This window comes from Gambusia affinis, linkage group LG07 (genome assembly GCF_019740435.1).
Source record: "Gambusia affinis linkage group LG07, SWU_Gaff_1.0, whole genome shotgun sequence".
NCBI lineage: Eukaryota > Metazoa > Chordata > Actinopteri > Cyprinodontiformes > Poeciliidae > Gambusia > Gambusia affinis.
Genome location: NC_057874.1, coordinates 22952621 through 22971250, shown reverse-complemented (window position 1 = coordinate 22971250; position 18630 = coordinate 22952621). Strand labels below are relative to the sequence as shown.

Sequence of the window (18630 nt, the reverse complement as noted above, 5' to 3'; positions counted from 1 at the left end):
CAATTAATGTACGTACAATTGGTTTCGGTCGAAATTTTATTTATTTATTTATTTATTTATTTATTTATTTATTTGTTTGTGTATATTTTATGTAGCAATACGCTATTTTGTTCTGAAAGGCATTAACCGGAAATGAGGAATTTAGCTAGTGATACAGAAGTCCCTGTTAATGGCTGATATGTAACTGTCAACAATTCTGGGTTTCTTGAGATCGAAGCCCTTTTGCGATCCATTACTGTCTGTTTTTCACAGGTAAAGATATTTGATCTGGTTTGATTTAAAAGTTGTTTAATGAACAATCGGAGTAGCTTGAAAGCCCGGATGCTGGTAGCATTTGTAACGAAAGACAGTGCATGGTTAGCTTATTCTCGTTTCGGTCTGAACCTCTAAGCAAAGTTCCTGATGGTGGTTGAACTCACTACGAAACGAGCAGATCGCAAGACATTTATAATTAATCTTGAATATATCTTGAAACCATTTATTCCCTCTCAAGAGTCTGTTATTGTACCATGACAGTTGACTCACGATGGAAAGCAGCTATTAAGACACTGAATTCACCAACAATAAAACGATCGGGTATTTTGTTTATTCTAAAAGAAAATGTACTGCAGTATAAAAGAAGAAATATTAGTGAAGGAAGGCTGAGTCAGACCTAATTAGTTCGACTAGTTGATGGGATTTTCTGTTATGGGACTAGACGAGTTCTAGAAATAGACGAGATTAAACCAAGTCACCTTGTGAGGTGTATTGTGATGCATTTAAAATTAAGACGTTGAAGTAGTTGGCTACAAATTTGCCTGCAGCAAACATCGTATTTTTCTTGTCAATTGTGTATAAACATTTTATGATTTAGGGCTTTATTCCCTCAGTCTAACAAACCTAATCAAGCTGTAGATTATGTGCAATCAGGGTCATGTATTTACACATGTCGTCTCTGCTTCCAGGTTAATTTTTAAAGGCAACTTAGAATCGAATGTTATGGATGAAGCATGAAGGCACAATTACAAATTACAGGTAAGTTATTTCTTTGACAAATTTAAGAGCCACAAACAAACTTGAAGCCAGATATTCACCAACACTCTAAAAGCAAGGTTTTTTTTTCTCTTTGACAATATATCTGACCAAAGATTTGTTGCTTTAGGTTAGTTTGGATTGTTAAAAACTATTATATGGTAAATCAGAAAATATCAAGAAATATTGTTCTTTATATTATTTGATTTAAATTCAGCAGTTTACATATATTAAAATTACTATGACTTAAGCCCACTTGGGAAAGCCCAGACGATGGCTTTGTAATCTTTAATTCAAAACGTCTAAGAAGCTCAATTGAGATAAAAACTATTTGCTACTGTTTAACTAATTAGAGTGTGATCTTATAAGGATTCTAACACTTGGCTGAACATTTTAGTACATGATTATATACCTTTGTTTCATGAGGGCCTATTGGTTGCGGTGTTGGAAAATAAGCAAATGTAAATACTATTAATAATCTAATATTGAGTAGGTATTATGACACAAAATTTAGTCAGGATGTACAGGCTTAATTATACACTGAAAGAACAAACCTTTTACATAATAGATAGTAATAAAATTATTGTGACAGGTGTAAACACTTAAAATAAATCTGCCAGAGGTTGGTACAGTGAAGTGTTTAGTTGAATGTTTGGCGCTCATATGATGATATTCATTTATGATGATGATGATGATGATGATGATGATAATAATACAATGATGTCCTCGTATGTTTTCCAATTACAACCTCTAAATCAATATGACCATATATATACAGAAATTTACTTCCAATCTCTTTATATTTCATGGTTGTGTTCCTCTTTCTAGTGCTTTCAGCTAAGCTAAAGGAAAACAAAAAGAACTGGTTTGGTCCCAGTCCGTATGTTGAGGTAGCTGTGGATGGCCAGTCAAAGAGAACAGAAAAATGCAACAACACCCACAGTCCCAAATGGAAGCAGGCCCTCACTGTGTGAGTACTGTTGTTGTTTGTCACTGTGGCAGAAGTCAGGTTTTTACTAGCCGAAATACTAGAAATCAACTTGGGAATTGTAAATACATTTCTCTCTAATTTAGTTCAAATAAATAATTATTGGATTATGCATAGAATTGATACAAAATAAGAACATATTTTAATGTTTAATGCACACATAATGTGCTTTTTAGACATGTATTTATATAATTGTGAAAACGGAGTCGTGGAATTGTAGTTTTTATTTCATTCTAGCTCTTATAAGTTGAAGATACAATTGTACAATTTGTAGCACATACATTTGTGAGATGAACACTATATGTCTATAGGATGCCCCTTCATAATAAGTAAAAAAAGGGTTTATATTTTTACAATCTATTTTTAAGATATGGGTTTTATAATCCTAATTTGTAAATGTAGAAAATGTGTACTTAGATACCTTGTACTTTAGGATTTCTGTTAAAAAGGATGCTCACTTATGGAACAACTTTAATCATATTATTTTGTTCAAAGTGAAATTACACATATTGTAACACGTGATAAAGTACACACTGGAAATAACAAAATAAGGTTATAGTATAGTAATTTCTTTTATATTTGCATAGTTTCTGTGATCATTTGGGGCCAAAATTAAGACAAATTGATTATTGGCTCATTTATTATTAATTTATCTTAAAAACTCAATTAGAACAGCTGAATCTAGAGCATGTTTAGAACACTTCAATTCCATAAAAAGCCTTGAAGCTTAAACATCAACATGTTTTCAAGTTATACTCAGTCAAGGACCTCCCTGTTTGAGCTGTACTTAACATAATGGTGGTCGAGTGAATGCCTCACAGCTGTAAAGTCTCGTCTCTGTGTTGCGTTTCTGCAGAATTGTGACTCCAGTCAGCAAACTCATCTTTCGTGTTTGGAGTCATCAGACACTGAAAGCAGATATTCTGCTGGGCATGGCCACTCTGGACATCGGCATGGTCCTCAAAGCCAATGATCTTAAATGTGAGTATTCATTTGAAAATTTCTTCCATGTAATTGTGCTTTTTTAAAATCTTGTAAATATTTCACCTTTTTAAATTTCCTTCATTTGTCAGTGAAATTATAAAATTGCTGTAGGATCAGATGGTTTGAATGGAATTTTCATATGTTTTTACACTTGTTCAGTAAAGAGTTAAAATAAAATAAGATAAAATAAGTAGCTTCACATTCCATGGAGCTACATTTCTGTTGCTAGTCCGTGGATGTTTTATCTGTTTTGCCAAGAACTGTATAGTTAAACGATGCAGCACACTCTAGAGGCTGTTCTCTCTTATTATAAAAAAAGTGCATGCCTGTCTGTACTAATTATCAGCATATTTTGTTGTGGTTTGATAACATTCATAACCCTTTTTCATATTTCTAATCTTGTTCTTTTGTAAAAGTTTGGACATAGAGGAACATTGTATGCTTTTCCTACTTTGATCTCTAAATTGAAGTCTGAATTTTGTTATCGTGTTGCTGTTTTCTTAACGATGTGATTTCTCCTAATCCCAGTGTGTGAGGTGGTTCAGACGCTGCAACTATCCTTCGACAGAGACCCTCAGGATATTGTAGGGGACCTCTCAATCTGTCTGGACGGCATGCAGGTTGACCCGGAAGCCTTTGCTCTTGCAGAAAGAGAGCAAGGTAAGGCAAGCACTAACAAGGTCATGGTAGAAATAATGGAGAAGTTCAACACTTCCTTTTTTGAATTAGAATGTCAATGCTATATTGGCTTTGTATAAACGATTAAAATGGTTTACTTTGCTTAATTCATGTAGGGGACTTTTGTCAAGATTCAAATATCTGCATTACATTCATTTGCCTCCAGGGAGCAGTAGAAGCATTTCATACATTCAGTTCGTTAAGGACAGCTTACACAAGCATTTAAAATGGTAGTTTTTAATTTGACTGCCATGTAATATATAACCAAAAAACAAGTTTTTTAAATTCAACTGTAATGGCACTATTAAACATTTTGAAAGCAAATCAGTATAAATATTATCAGTGGCATAATATTACCACAAAGGTAATATTATGAAATAGATCATTTCTGGTAGTGAAATGATACATGGTCATACATGATGTTACAGTTTTCTTCTTTTTTTCCTAGCTCCTCTTACAAATGGAAATGCAAAACAAAGTGACAACACAAGCAACAGGTCTTATAAACTTTTACTTGAAAATCCAAACCTGGGTTTATTGTTTTGCCAGTTTTTCTCCAATAAGGTTCCATATAATTTTTCTTACACTTGTACTTTTAGATCAAGCCGGGACACGTCTCCATCCAGTGACTCAGATGACTGGGTCATTGTACCCAATGGTCTTACTGTCAGCGATAGAGGTTCTCCCTCTCCGTCTGCAGAGGGCTCCACTTCCTCGCGTCCTCCTAGGCCTGCCAGGCCGCCGCCTCCTACACCACGAAAACCTGCTGCCTCACCAAGTAGGAAAACACACAATTTTATATACTAAAGAGCTGCTAAAAAAATGGATATCATATTTAAAGAAAGCAAATGACAGATATTCTACTTTTAGATTTATTAGTTTTTGTTGACTAACCAACGGGGTATTAGACTCAAGTTAAAGAGAGTTTTGCAAAAATAATGAATGCAATATGCTATTCTTCCCTGCTCCTTATCATCATTGTGTCCCAGGCTCTTCCAATAGTTCTTCCCCCAGTGAACTGAGTGAAGCACCAGCTTCTGATGGGTCCTCTCAGGCATCTGCAAGCAGAAGTTCAGACCAGCCTGATGACGCAGGTGCTCGAGCAGCAGCAGCCGTTTCCTCACAGACGGCTTGTGCTCCCAAACCAGGTGGCGCTGCAACGGCAGCTCCAGCTACAACAGCAGCTCCAGCTACAACAGCCACTCCCAGAGTCAACCCAATTAGCAATGCCCCACTGCCACCTGGGTAAGGAGCAACTACTATGTTTGTTGTGATTTTAAATAATTCAGCTTAATTGGATTTAAAATACTTTTTTTCAATGGTACCATGGGTTTCAATGACTCTGGTTTCAGAGATCACTTTTTTGTCAGCTAGGATCATATAGTTATACAAAGCTTAATAAACCTTAAGACCCATAGCCCTCACCGTTCCAGGATCTTAGGTTTGTAAGATTTTTCAATTTCTTTTTATTAACTGGAAATGCATCAGAATTTGTTTAATATAATTTTTATTGTATTATAGATGGGAGCAAAGGGTAGACCAGAATGGAAGAGTGTATTATGTGGACCACATTGAGAAAAGGACAACCTGGGACAGACCTGAGCCTCTACCTACAGGGTACCATGCTTTATGCTTTATTTAATGAATCCTGAAATATCAGAATCTGCTTTATTGGCCATATTGTGTGCACAAACAAGGAATTTGAGCAAAGTATTTTTAGTCTCATTTAAATTGGCTGCAACCACTTATAGTTACATCTGGATTTAATTATTTTACATTTTTGTTTTATCTTTCTTTTTTTCCTAGCTGGGAGCGGCGGGTCGACCCGATGGGTAGAGTATACTATGTTGACCACATAACACGAACCACAACATGGCAACGGCCCACTCAGGAGTCAGTGCGCAACTATGAGGAATGGCAGAACCAGCGCAGCCAGCTCCAGGGAGCAATGCACCAGTTTAACCAGAGGTTCATTTACGGGGTGAGAACAATCATTTTAATTACTTTCACCTTCAGTTAAGGATTGTTTTTTCTGCCTCAGGTTTCTATATAATTTATAGAAACCTCATCCCCATTTTTACTTGCATTATTACTCTTTCTTCACTTTTTTGTCATTTTCAATTTTATTTTGTAAATGTTTGTTTATGCAAAGTCCATTTACATTTAAAAACAAACAAAAAAACCGCTGGAGGGCGACGTTCCTGATGTGCAGCTGAACCAACATCCCACTGTATGCACGTGTGAATGCTAAGTTAAAAAATATGAGTGCTATGAGTCTTGAGTGATAAGCTTTTTTTTCTCTCTTACTTTTAAGATTTATTATATTATATTAGCTAAATTGTGATCCAAGCTGGGTGATCTAAGTTTTTCAAAGCAGACAAGACAGAATGGACCTTTTTTTATTATTATTTTATTCTCTTAAACAGGTTTGCTTATTTATCTATTACTTTGTTTGTCTACTCAGATAAACTAAAACAATATTTTTTCAGTATAACATATACCAATAAGGTAAATATTAAGAATTTCAGTAAGATCAGTTTACTTATTTGTAAATCAGAATTATACTCTATGTTTCTATTTTATTAATAGGGACTATTAATTCATATTCTTTCTGGCTCAGCTGCAGGACCAGTTTGCAGCCACATCCACTAAAGAGTTTGATCCACTGGGACCGCTGCCACACGGCTGGGGTAAATATAGAAACTGAAGTCTTAGAAACATGATAAGGATCTGTTGAAGAAATGCATTGCTGTAAGTTGACGTACATTTATGTACAAAAATGTTTTTGTTTTAGAGAAGAGAACAGACACCAACGGCAGAGTATATTTTGTTCACCATCCAACTCGAATGACACAGTGGGAGGACCCGAGGACACAGGGGTGAGTGCATATTGTATCATGTTATCTTGTGTCTTATGGCTGTAACTCTCTTTGGTAATAGCTGGATTCGTTCTGTTTCACTGAAAAGCAGCAACATTCCAATGTGTTGCTCAATTTATGAGGACTACTTTGAAACTTGAAAAAGGGGAAACATTTTGGATCCTTCTTTTACAACTTTTAAAAAAGTTGCTTTGCGATTTTAGGCAATGCAATGTTTTTCTTATTTAAAAAAAAAAAAAAAAGAATTTAATTATTTATTTATTTACGGTTTTGTGTATTTTCAATTTAGCATAAAATCAACTTTAGTGGTTAAATAGAAAATCTACAGAATATTTCAAATTAATTAATCCAAAAAAATGATTAATTGTCAGAATAATTGACTGTGACTGTGTGAATAAATTTAAGCTTCTCTGTAAAGCGTGCTTATTTTCTTATCCTGTGTTTTCATTGCATGCTTTGTTCAGTCTTTTGAACGACAAACCCCTGCCTGAAGGGTGGGAGATGAGGTTCACCGTGGACCACATTCCGTACTTTGTAGACCACAACCGGAGAACGACGACCTACATCGACCCTCGGACAGGGAAATCTTCCTTGTAAGTTGGTTTTCATAACATTTAAAGTAATCCTGCTGTTACAGGAGATCTACCTCCAGGTCTTCCATTCTTGTCACAATAAAAATGTTTGTTGTCTCACTTTTACAGCGAGAATGGGCCGCAGATCACCTATGTTCGGGACTTTAAAGCCAAAGTGCAATACTTCAGATTCTGGTGTCAGGTATGTTTACAAATCAGATCGTTAATTGATTTTGTCCTGTTTTACTATTTTTTTATGTACATTTTTACATTATTATTCAGAGATGAAAAAAAGTTCTGCTGGATCTGAGAACACGTGTGTTTTATGTTTGTTCTTAGCAATTATCTATGCCTCAGCATATCAAGATTACCGTCTCCAGAAAAACTTTGTTTGAGGATTCATTTCAGCAGGTAAGATCTTGTCTTTTTGTCATATTTTGAGGTATTCAATTGGTATTTTCTTGTTTGCACATGAATTATGTAAGTGAATTAATTTTCAGCCTTGCTTTCAAAGATCATGAGTTTTCACCCACAAGATTTGAGGCGGAGACTGTGGATCATTTTCCCTGGAGAGGAGGGCTTGGACTATGGAGGCGTAGCCAGGTAATCCCTCTGAAATTTTTAATGCAGGTGTGTCTTTTTTATGACTAATTGGGTGTGAAAAGTCTCACTTGCAAATTTTGTTGACAACACCCAATGTTGATATTATATAAGCTTAGATATTTTGTTAAAATCTTGATCATCAAGAAATTCTATCACTTCTTTTCATTGCTAATACATTTTTGTAATTTGTGTTGATATTTTCAGAGAATGGTTCTTCTTGCTCTCCCATGAAGTGCTAAATCCCATGTACTGTTTGTTTGAGTACGCTGGAAAGGACAACTACTGTCTTCAGATTAACCCGGCTTCTTATATCAATCCGGATCATCTTAAATACTTTAAATTCATTGGCCGCTTCATTGCCATGGTACCCTTTTCTATTGGTTTTAAAATAAATTTTTGGCTTAATACATTTGAATGTGCATGTCTTTCATTCAAAATCTCTAAATGCGTATTTTGTTTCTCTACTTTTTCCTCAGGCCTTGTTCCATGGAAAGTTTATTGACACGGGTTTCTCACTGCCTTTCTACAAGCGCATTTTGAACAAACCGCTGGCTCTTAAAGACTTGGAGTCCATTGACCCCGAATTTTATAATTCACTCATTTGGATCAAGTAGGTAGTTCATGTATATAACGTATGTGAGGTACAATTGAACGTAATTATCTGGAAAACCATGGAATTTGTGTATTTTCCAAGTCTGGAAAAATAAAATAGACTATGTGAAATTATCTTTAATTCTAGATTATGTGTTATTCTATTGAGCAATAATGGCACAGGTTTAACACCTGACTACAGTAAAAATGTCTGTTATAAATTTCATAATGAGGTTTTATATTTATAATTTAAAATGATATAAATAAGGTCTGATCACTATGGAGAAATTAGTCTGAAAAATTAAAGAATTTTGGCATAAAGCTTATATGATCTTTATGCCAACCTAGATTTTCTGAAATAATCAGTGGTCTGATAAATAGTTTTGAAATGTAACTCTGTTGAATGTGAACCAAATAACACATTGTTGTTTCATTCTGGATTTTCATACAGATATTGATTTTTAATGTTTCCCAAGGTTTTGATTAACCAGCACATTTTTAACATTTGTTGGTTCTCGTAATTAGTGAGGACAATTTGAGGTCACGACATGTTAATGTTCAGTCTATAAATTCTGATGATCTCCATCAGTTTTCCGCAGGTAAGAAAATGATTAGCGTTAGTGTAACCTCTTAGAATTAGAAGCATGTTCTATTTCTGGCTGAAAAAAAAAAGCTACAACAATGGATCCATGCACTTAAAACATAAACCTGGAAGTCTTAGCTAACAGGTCATGTATCAAGTTTTCCATTTTCTCTTTATGAGTTAGAGGTTCTTCTGTACCACATGAGTTCACACTTGACATTTCATTGCTGCCTGTAAAACCTTAGAGGAACTGTGTTCCTATGGTTATTTAAACTGAATTGGTTAATAAAGTGGGTTTTATGTCTTGCAGGGACAATAACATAGAGGAATGCGGTCTGGAGATGTTCTTCTCTGTTGATAAGGAGATCCTGGGAGAGGTCAGCACTCATGAGCTGAAACCAGATGGAGGAAACATTCCAGTTACTGAAGACAACAAGGAGGAATACATCAGGTACACCTGCATTATTTCCACTTCCTATTTACTAATCTTCTTTTGCTGTTTTTACATTCTCGAAACTATAACAGTTGTGAAAGTAGATTATGTGTTTTTTTAATTTTTTTATACAGGTTGGTGGCAGAGTGGAGGCTGTCCAGAGGGGTGGAGGAGCAGACCCAGGCATTCTTTGAGGGCTTCAATGAAGTTCTTCCTCAGCAGTACCTTCAGTACTTTGATGCAAAGGAGTTGGAGGTACACAGCTAATTGGGTGTTTTTCTCAGGAATCTTTAAAAAGTTGGTTGTTTTGAATGTGCTTGTCATTCATTGCTGATTAAAATAATATTATAAATTGCAGTTTTTATTGTGATAACTGTAAGATTGACTGTAAAATAGTTTAAAATGTTAATTTTTTTTGGCATTTCTCTCTGAATACAGTCAGATTACCAAAAACACAAATGCTGTCCTAAAAATAAAACTTGCCTAATGTGTACTTTAGACACTAGGTACATTAGGGGGAGCAGTTGCATACAATGATGGCATTTGATCAAATCTTCAGATATATTTGTCTATATTGATTTTTTCATGTACTATATCTGCCATAATAGAAGATAAGGTAAAGCACTATTTCCTGCAACATAAGCAGCAATTTGTATTTAGTCTGTCATAGTGGTAATGTGTTCAATGTATTCTATGTTTTGTTTTTAGGTAATGCTGTGTGGAATGCAGGAAATAGACCTGGTGGACTGGCAGAGAAACACAATTTATAGACATTATGCTCGGAGCAGCAAGCAGATCCTTTGGTTTTGGCAGGTTTGTTCTGAAAATGAATATTCTGTTATTGTTATATTTGTTAATGTAACAAGGAATCAAATCTCAACAGGTCTTGGGTGGACATAACCTTCACGCTTTTTCATTAAAAAACATATCCAGCAACAAAAAATCTCTGAACATTCATGCGTTGGAGCAGTTTGAAACATGATCTCCTTTCTTTTTTTATAGTAAGATTAAGTCAAACTTATCAAAACAGAAAATGTTTTAGAAAAAAAGGTACAGTTTGAGATTTATTTTCTCATATTGATTATAGTTTTCAGAAAGCAGGAGGTAAGGCTGACTGGCATATATGTAAATTATACACGCCAGTTTCATAATGTTTTAATTTGTTTTGACATGTAAAGAGTAAAATATACTGTTAAAATGGCACTGTAAGTATGTGGTGCTGGAATTGTAGAAAAGCGCAGCATAAATGTGCAAATCTATATCCATTTTTTTTATCTCATTGTATTTGGGAATACCAAACTAAATGGAACATAAATGACTTGTTTTGCAGTTTGTGAAGGAGATGGACAACGAAAAACGAATGAGACTCCTGCAGTTTGTCACCGGCACCTGCCGTCTTCCTGTGGGTGGCTTTGCTGATTTGATGGGTACGTAAAATCCATACAGATGTATAAAACAGATGTTTTGGGGGTTTTTTTGCACCGTCATGAGATTTTTCTCATACAGTTTTCTTGTGTGTGTAAATAGGAAGCAATGGTCCACAAAAGTTTTGCATTGAGAAAGTGGGGAAAGAAAACTGGCTTCCACGAAGTCACACATGGTGAGAATGTTTTTTTTTGTTTGTTTGTTTTTTTTTTGCTCAAAATGACATATCATAAATGAATGGGCACCTCAGATTTTCTTGTCACATGTAGTAAAAGACAACAAAAAATGTCAGAAGAGTAACTTTGACTGTTTTTTTTTTTTTATTTAGCTTCAATCGTCTGGATCTCCCTCCTTATAAAAGCTATGAGCAGCTGAAGGAGAAACTTATGTTTGCCATTGAGGAAACGGAAGGATTTGGGCAGGAATAATCATAAGAGGAGTTCCTGATTTTCATCCCGATAACCCGTGGATGCAACAGAAAATCGCTGACCTTGAATGAGCAGGATCTATCTTAGAAAGAAGCACTTTTAGCAGTTTCTCTCTGCAGCCTGGAAATGCTTTCACCATGGTATATTCTGTCTGCCTCAATAGCATATTCACAAAAGATTACAAAATTGTTTCATAATAGGTTCATTATTTAACAAGGGATCGGTGAGTCTTCTACCTTGATGATCTGTTCCTCCCTGATCCACTTAATCTCACTTTTGCTGCACAAAAAGACTAAAAAAAGAAACGCCTTTCTCACTCTGGCATGCCTGCACTTGCTGTATGTTGAGTAAGTGCAGTTTCTACACGTGGAGCACAGATTCTGCTCCATAGTCATTTCTTTAGAACCACTTTGTCGGGCTATGCATCCTGATAATGTACAAGGAAAGAATCTTGTCTGTACATTTTGACTTATAATATGAAGATTAATTTCCTGACACATAAAACAGTCCCTTTTGATTTGAGGTCATTGAGGTTTTGTTTTCTTTCTTTTGATGGAATGTGGGATGAATGAATATTTTTCTAATAGGTGACTGATATGAATCTTCTAGAACATATACAGTTTTTTATTAACTTTGCTAAATGTGATGACTTTAATTGCAATAATACTTTCTTGTGTTGTGACAGGTTAATATGTTCAACTAGTTTGCACATGTTTTTGTGAGCATTGAGATTATGATTGCTATTAGAAGAAGCTATTTTTAAGTGCAATAGTTTTGTAGAACACATAATTTTGCCAATGTCACATTCAAACAGGGCTTTGGTTAGTTTTTCTAAGATTTAGTTTTTACCTTCAAGTTAAATCCCAGTACAACATAGAAATCTGTTGCAAACTTTAAATTCTGTATGGTTGCTGTGGTTTGCTGTCCCATTATAGCTGCTACTGTTATATCTGCATTTTAGACCATAAATGTTTACCAAATGTTTCAGTCAGGAAGAAGTAAGCTGTGAAGGCTGTGATAACAAAGCTGGTACTGATGACCCATTTAAACTGAGCGATAATCTGTTCTCAGCTAGTTCTCAAGAGCCCAAGTTACGTAACTGGAGCAACGGTGTGTCAGATAGGTTCTGTTCAGCTTTGCGAATGGAGTGAATCCAAGAACAGCTAAGATGTAAAATCCTACAGGTTTCATTTATTAAGTGACTGTTATTGCTTATGTACATTTGAAACCAGACATTTACAGACACATTTTCAAAAATATGTTTTATTAACCTCACAATTACATTAAATCGTATTAAAATAGTCCCAGAATAATTAGATTTTAAGACAATTCCTCACATTTTCTTCAAATTCAGAAGTTATAATAGATTTTATTAGTATTTGGGATATTTGCCATTTGAGTAGAATGACTTGAATGTGCTAGGTATTTTTTCACATGCTTCCCATAATAGTTTGCTGGAGTTTTGGTCCATTCCTCCCATCAGACCTGGTCTGACTGACTCTGTTATGCAATCTGCCTTGATCGCACAAAGTTTTTTGTTTTTTTTTAGCTCTGCCCACAATTTTCTCTATGGGATTGGATCAGGGCTTTGCGATGGCCATTCCAAAACATTGACTCACTTTGATTCTTTTTTAACTAATTTACTAACTAGACTTAGGGTCATTGTCTGTATGGAAACACATACAGACAATGTATGTGTTTAACGTTCTGCCTGTCTTGAGATGTTTCTTTAATATTTCCACATGATTTTATTTTCTCATCTATTTTGTGAAGTGCACCAGTCCCTCCCACAGCAAAACATCCACACAGCATGATGCTAGCACCCTGTACAACTGGGATTGTCTTACTGGATTTTCACGCTCTCCTCTGCTATGATCTGCTTTATGGACAAATATGTCAGTGTTATTTTCATTTGACCACAATATATCAAAAATATTAACGTATTTGGCTCTAGGTGTATTTGCAAAGTGACATTTTTTATTTTATTTTACCTTTGGTATGACTTCTTCGCCGAGTCGCCTTACAGCTAACATTGGTACATGTTTCACGGTGTATAATCACACTCTCTTGCCCGATTCTGCCAGCATCTTACCAAAACAAGTTTTGTTTTTTTCTGGGGTTGATGTGCACATTTTGCTGTGAAACATGTTCATCTATACGACACAAATCTTGTCTCCTTTATGAATGTTATCACAGCTCAACATTTTATAGTTACCAATAATATTTTTTGAACAGATGAGTAGGGTGGGAGTTATTCCAAGGACAAACCAGATTTGTGGAGGTCTGGCATTCTCTTCCTTCTGCTTTGACTGATTTATTTAGGTTATCCACACAATGCTACTGAAGGAAATCTTGTGATTGAGGTTTACCTCAAAAAACATCCACATTTAACTCAATTATTGTGAACTATCCTATCAGATGCTTACAAGGCCATGCTATTAATCACCTAGGCTTTTGCAAATTGTTTAAAGGTAAATGTAAATGGATTTAGTCTTAATGCATATAAACTTCTGAATTTGAGGGCCTTAATAAAAAATTATTTAAAACATTTGAATATACTTGATTTTGCAAATAAAAAAAGTGGTAGTCTTATTTTTATCCTAAAACAAGAGGATTTTAATTTGACTTAATGTCATACACCTTAGAATAAATATCTGGTTTCAACTACAAATACACTTTGTGAGTACAAAAAAGCTCATCCATCAATACATCTGGATTGCCCAAGAAGTGAAGAAAACTTAGTTTCACAGAACCCTAGTTTTATAGGGTGCGAGTTGCTCAGATTTCTACATTGTAATTAAAGACTTTTACTAGAACAAGGCTATATAGAAAGGTAATGAGTAAAATTGTGAACCTTTAAATGTCAGTGTTGTTCTCTACATTTCACAAGAGCACCTACAGCATCCTCATGAATATTGTCACCCCTTGTTAAGATGTTGGGGTGGGGGTGATAAAATTAAATTGCTCTAGCCTTCTCACTGAAATACTTTTTGAAAATCTAGCTTTAAATTTCAGAACATTTAGTAAATGTGTTGGGGGGGAAGGGGGGCATAACAAATTTAAATAAGATATTCAGCGCCACAGTTGATATCTAATCATCAATGACTTCATGTTTACCAAGAGGATAATTATGTTGTAACACTAAAGTCTGATCTTCAAAAGTGGAGAAGGTAAGAGACCATACAGTTTAATTAAGGTAGAAATGAGATTTATAAATCAGGAAAGCTGGAAAGAAAATAGCTACTCATCTAGAATAATGATTAAAAAATTCCTCTTGAAGTTACTGTGGTCTGTGTGAGATTATGCTACTGCTAAAATTAATGTCACAACATTTTTTTTTTACATGCTTTCAAGGGGTGCCAATAATTGTGCAAGGTGTTGTACTTTAAGTTGTACCTCAACTTTCAGCTTTTATTTTTCCAAATATATAAAAAGATGATTATAAAAACTGAAAAAAGATGTTTTGTCAATGAATCTAAATATAACCCTTTTTTTATTTTATCATTTAAAACAGCTACTAGTGATACTGTTTGAGGTTCACTGGATTTTCTTTTTTCAAACATTTCTAACAATTTTCTATTCTAAGATTGTGACACACAGGTTTAAATCTCACTTTTACTGTGAAGGGAAAATAAGCAGTAAGCACATAGTACACATAGTACACATAGTTTCAGACTGATTTAAAATCATTATGTAGTAATGTAATTATTAGCAACCCTCCTAGCTTTACATTGGGACTGTGCTGCAAATTGAAGACTGTGATTGTAATGTGTGTTCTACTTAAAAAATCAAAAAATTATCCATCTGCTGTTTCCCTTTAAGATCACTCATTAAAAACAAATAAGATTCTTGGATTTTAAGTGTGAATTTACTCCCATAAAACATAGTTTATTATAGTTTTTTTTTTTTTTTTTACTATGCTTTATCTACATTCAAAGATTAGTTTTCCTTCGTTTACCTCTTAATGATTACTTATTGTATCCATTTCTTCTAATTATTTAACTTTTTTGTGTTGGATGCGAATCTGTCCAACCACAACTCACAACTAACTGGTGTTTAATATGTTTACCCGTGCTGTAACCCTTTGTGTTTACAGCACACTGACTCAAAGCTGGTTGATTTTGCTACTTGTCTCTCTGATCACCACTGTGTTCCAAATCATGGGACAGAAATCTGTAGAAATATGCAAACGTGTATCAGAGTTGTAATGACAGCATTGTTGTAATCCACTGTCAGTTGTGTAATCACTATTTAATTTCTTAACTCTAACTTTTTGATAAGTGAAAGTCAGTGGGTTAATTCTATTTATCAATAACATGAATTGAATGTGCTGTTGACCAGAACTGAATAAAAACAAATGATGAGTAAAATTATTAAAATTCTAAAAGTGGGATCATTACTTTCTTAACATCTCTCTTCTTTCTCCTCCTAATGTCCTACGCAGAGCTTAACTAACCTGATGTTTGACCTTCATTCAATTCAAAAGTTGAATCTCAAAGATTTTTACCTTACAGCTAATTAGTCCCAAACTTCTGCTTTGCAGAAAACTTGAATATTATATAGATTGAAACAGAATAAAATTGATTGTTAATACAGGAATGTTAACATACGGAAAAGATTAAGGACAATTTAGAAAAACCAATTAACCTGACAGTCATGTTTTTGGACTGCAACTTTTAGATGTGCCTCTGCTGCACCACAACTGAATAGAATAATTAGGTCATTAGCAAGGATTTGGAGAACTTATCTACACAAGGAGGAGGTAATTAAGCCATTTGAGTCCAGTGTTTTGTACCTGTGGCACATCTAAAAACTGCAGGACACCGGCCCTTGAGGACTGGAGTTTGAAAACCTATGATTTTGAGAAACCAATTAACCTGACAGTCAGGTTTTCGGACTGTAGTAAGTTGAAATTAAATGTAAAATTTGCCATGGAAATCAATTTGATTTGAGTTTATTTAAACGTCAAATCATCATCATTATTTGAGCTCATTTAAAAGATTACACAAAGTACGTCGTTCAGAAAGGAGTGACTCGGGAACCAGTAATTTGGACTTGGCTGGGGTCGATTGTCTGTGTGACACATGAGTCGCAACCTTTATTTGTGTCCCCTCTCGGTTCGATTGAAAGTCATGGCAGATCCTGACCTGATAAGAACTGTCCTGTACACGATCAATAACCTTTTACAACAGGAGAAATACAAAGCCGCCTTGGCTGTTGTGAAGGGATTCAGGAATGGAGCTGTGTGAGTAAAACACAATCAGCTAGCTAGCTTAGCCGCGTTAGTTATAGAACTGCATTATAGCTGCGGTTTAGACATCAAGCCATTCGTCCCATACCGAGTCGAAGCTAATAAATTATGCTTGCAGTAGTAGTTACTGTTATTTTACTTAAAACCAGACGTGTTTCAACTGAGTGAATCATGTTTGTTTTAGATATGGAGCAAAAATTAGAGCACCACATGCCCTGGTCATGACATTTCTGTTTCGGAGTGGCAGGTCAGTAACTGATGTGAACATTTACTTCAATTACTTACAACGTTGTCTATTTTGAATGTGAACACATTGAATTTATTCCCATTGTAGTTTAAAAGACAAACTTCGAGCCATTTTGAAAGCCACATACACCCACTCCAGGAACCTGGCCTGCTTTGTGTTCACATACAAAGGACTGCAAGTCTTACAGCAGAAGATCCAAGGAAAGAGTCTCCAGTCCCACTCCTTCCTCGCTGCCTGTGTTGGAGGATGGCTGGTGTTTGGAGACAACAACAATATTAACAGCCAGGTAGAGTATGATGCTTTGTAGGCCAGGAGTGTCTGAGGGAAAAAAAACTGTTAAAAGCTGCTTAATAAAAGTTTCCTTAGCTGCCGTTCTGTGTTCACCTGTTTGGGTTCATAAAGCTTGTTCAAAAATAAAAAATCTATGTAGAAATACCCCCCCCCCCAAAATTGTTGCAACTTTAGACTTGGAGAGGAAAAATATATTTATGCCTTTTTATGAGGGAGAAAAAACATACATATTTAGTCTTTTTATTAATAAACACAAGTCCTAAAAATCATAGTTACTAATTCTAATGATACTTACCATAAAATGTTAAGATCTGACCATTAGTCCATCTCTGTGCATCTTGGACTTCTTGACAATCTGACTAGAATATATACAGATTAGAAAACCTACTTTCTATGTCCTAAGCCTGATTGGAATACACCCAGTTCACTCATGATTGTACTGATATAGACCAAACTTTGACTTGATTCTTTTATCTCTTTCCCATCCTTTAAAGTTACAGATTCTACCCGTTTCCTGGGACTGATTGATTTCCCGTGTTTAACAGTTTCTTATTTTTTTACTTAATCACTTCAGATCAACATGTACCTGCTGTCCAGAATCTTATTCGCTTTGTCTCGACTGGCTGTTGAAAAAGGACTCATCCCTGCGCCTAAACAAGACCCTTTCCCACTCTTTGCCACTCTGGTGTGGGGAATCGTGTTGTGGTTGTTTGAGTATTACCCTCACACCCTTCAACCCTCCCTTCAGTCCTCCATGAATTATCTTTATCATGACAGCAATGTGTGGCATGACATCTCAGACTTCCTTGTTTATAATAAGCCAAGGATTGCTGGATCTTAGAATTGACACTTTACTGATTTCTTTAGTCTTTCTGATAATGATTGAATAAATATTTTTTTAATAATCAAACTTTTCTTGTTAATGGTTGCATTGTTAACTCTTGATATGACACTGTACTATGACATTTAATAAACCCTTTTTTATTTTATTTTGTGATCTATGTGAAATTTGATCATGATTGCAAAGCACTACATTAATTTTCTGTATTCACACTGTACCTTGTATGATTATATTTTTGGGGATGTTTTGCCAAGTCCAGAATTTGTTTAATTTTTAAATTTCAATAATATTAAAAGAAATGTATTCATTTATGATCATTGATTTCTGAGTTTTAGGAATAAAATGTTTGATGAAAGATTTATGAGTAAAATACAAAGTATTACACATATGCAATACTCTGTAATGTACAGTGTATTGTACTGAAATTCAACAACCTGCTAAAATGAAAATTAAATAATCTGACTTAATTTGTGTAATAAAATTTTTGCAGCTTCTGACAATTTAGGATATTTTGGTCAAATATAAACACACATTTATAACTAAAAGTTTTCAAGCTATTTTCTGTTGCTTATTTCAGGTCTCTAAAGTGATAACGCAAAGTTTTCATTGAAAAACTTATCTTGATCCTGTGAGGTACTTATTTTTTTTTGCAAAGTGTGTTTGGACATTCAAACTGCTATTGATATGACAAGATGGAGGTTCTCTCCAAGTGGTGGTTTGATTTTGTATTAATTCTGACTCGAGGAGCAATTTGTTCACCATGAATGATGCCTCTTAAGAAACCCCACAGGTCCATCAGTTCGCACTACTTAAACTTAAAGACGT

General features: G+C 34.8%; 2 protein-coding genes across 2 annotated transcripts; both read left to right on the top strand.

Annotated features, from left to right (window-relative positions):
* The first annotated feature begins 132 nt into the window (after positions 1-132).
* Positions 133-13293, top strand: itcha (itchy E3 ubiquitin protein ligase a). The gene is made up of 24 exons (XM_044122419.1): positions 133-252; positions 945-1014; positions 1840-1981; positions 2856-2980; positions 3512-3643; positions 4110-4158; positions 4261-4439; positions 4651-4906; positions 5183-5278; positions 5468-5642; positions 6282-6351; positions 6456-6540; positions 7005-7133; positions 7242-7314; positions 7452-7523; positions 7627-7715; positions 7920-8079; positions 8192-8325; positions 9200-9340; positions 9457-9577; positions 10031-10135; positions 10653-10749; positions 10850-10922; positions 11076-13293. The coding sequence occupies exons 2-24, from the start codon at positions 990-992 to the stop codon at positions 11173-11175; spliced, it is 2628 nt and encodes an 875-aa protein (XP_043978354.1). The 5' UTR covers positions 133-252; positions 945-989; the 3' UTR covers positions 11176-13293.
* A 2923-nt stretch (positions 13294-16216) lies between these two features.
* Positions 16217-18272, top strand: pxmp4 (peroxisomal membrane protein 4). The gene is made up of 4 exons (XM_044122635.1): positions 16217-16420; positions 16611-16673; positions 16761-16959; positions 17539-18272. The coding sequence occupies exons 1-4, from the start codon at positions 16260-16262 to the stop codon at positions 17803-17805; spliced, it is 690 nt and encodes a 229-aa protein (XP_043978570.1). The 5' UTR covers positions 16217-16259; the 3' UTR covers positions 17806-18272.
* The last annotated feature ends 358 nt before the right edge of the window (positions 18273-18630 follow it).

What these genes read in the sequence shown, in the direction of transcription:
- itcha (XM_044122419.1), top strand. Translation starts at nt 990, where the DNA reads ATGAAGGCACAATTACAAATTACAG. An exon ending in ACCAGAGGTTCATTTACGGG is followed by an intron (nt 5,643 to 6,281) that starts GTGAGAACAATC and finishes TTTCTGGCTCAG; the next exon opens with CTGCAGGACCAGTTTGCAGC. An exon ending in TGGCTTTGCTGATTTGATGG is followed by an intron (nt 10,750 to 10,849) that starts GTACGTAAAATC and finishes GTGTGTAAATAG; the next exon opens with GAAGCAATGGTCCACAAAAG.
- pxmp4 (XM_044122635.1), top strand. Translation starts at nt 16,260, where the DNA reads ATGAGTCGCAACCTTTATTTGTGTCCCCTCTCGGTTCGATTGAAAGTC. An exon ending in TTTCTGTTTCGGAGTGGCAG is followed by an intron (nt 16,674 to 16,760) that starts GTCAGTAACTGA and finishes TTCCCATTGTAG; the next exon opens with TTTAAAAGACAAACTTCGAG. An exon ending in ACAACAATATTAACAGCCAG is followed by an intron (nt 16,960 to 17,538) that starts GTAGAGTATGAT and finishes TAATCACTTCAG; the next exon opens with ATCAACATGTACCTGCTGTC.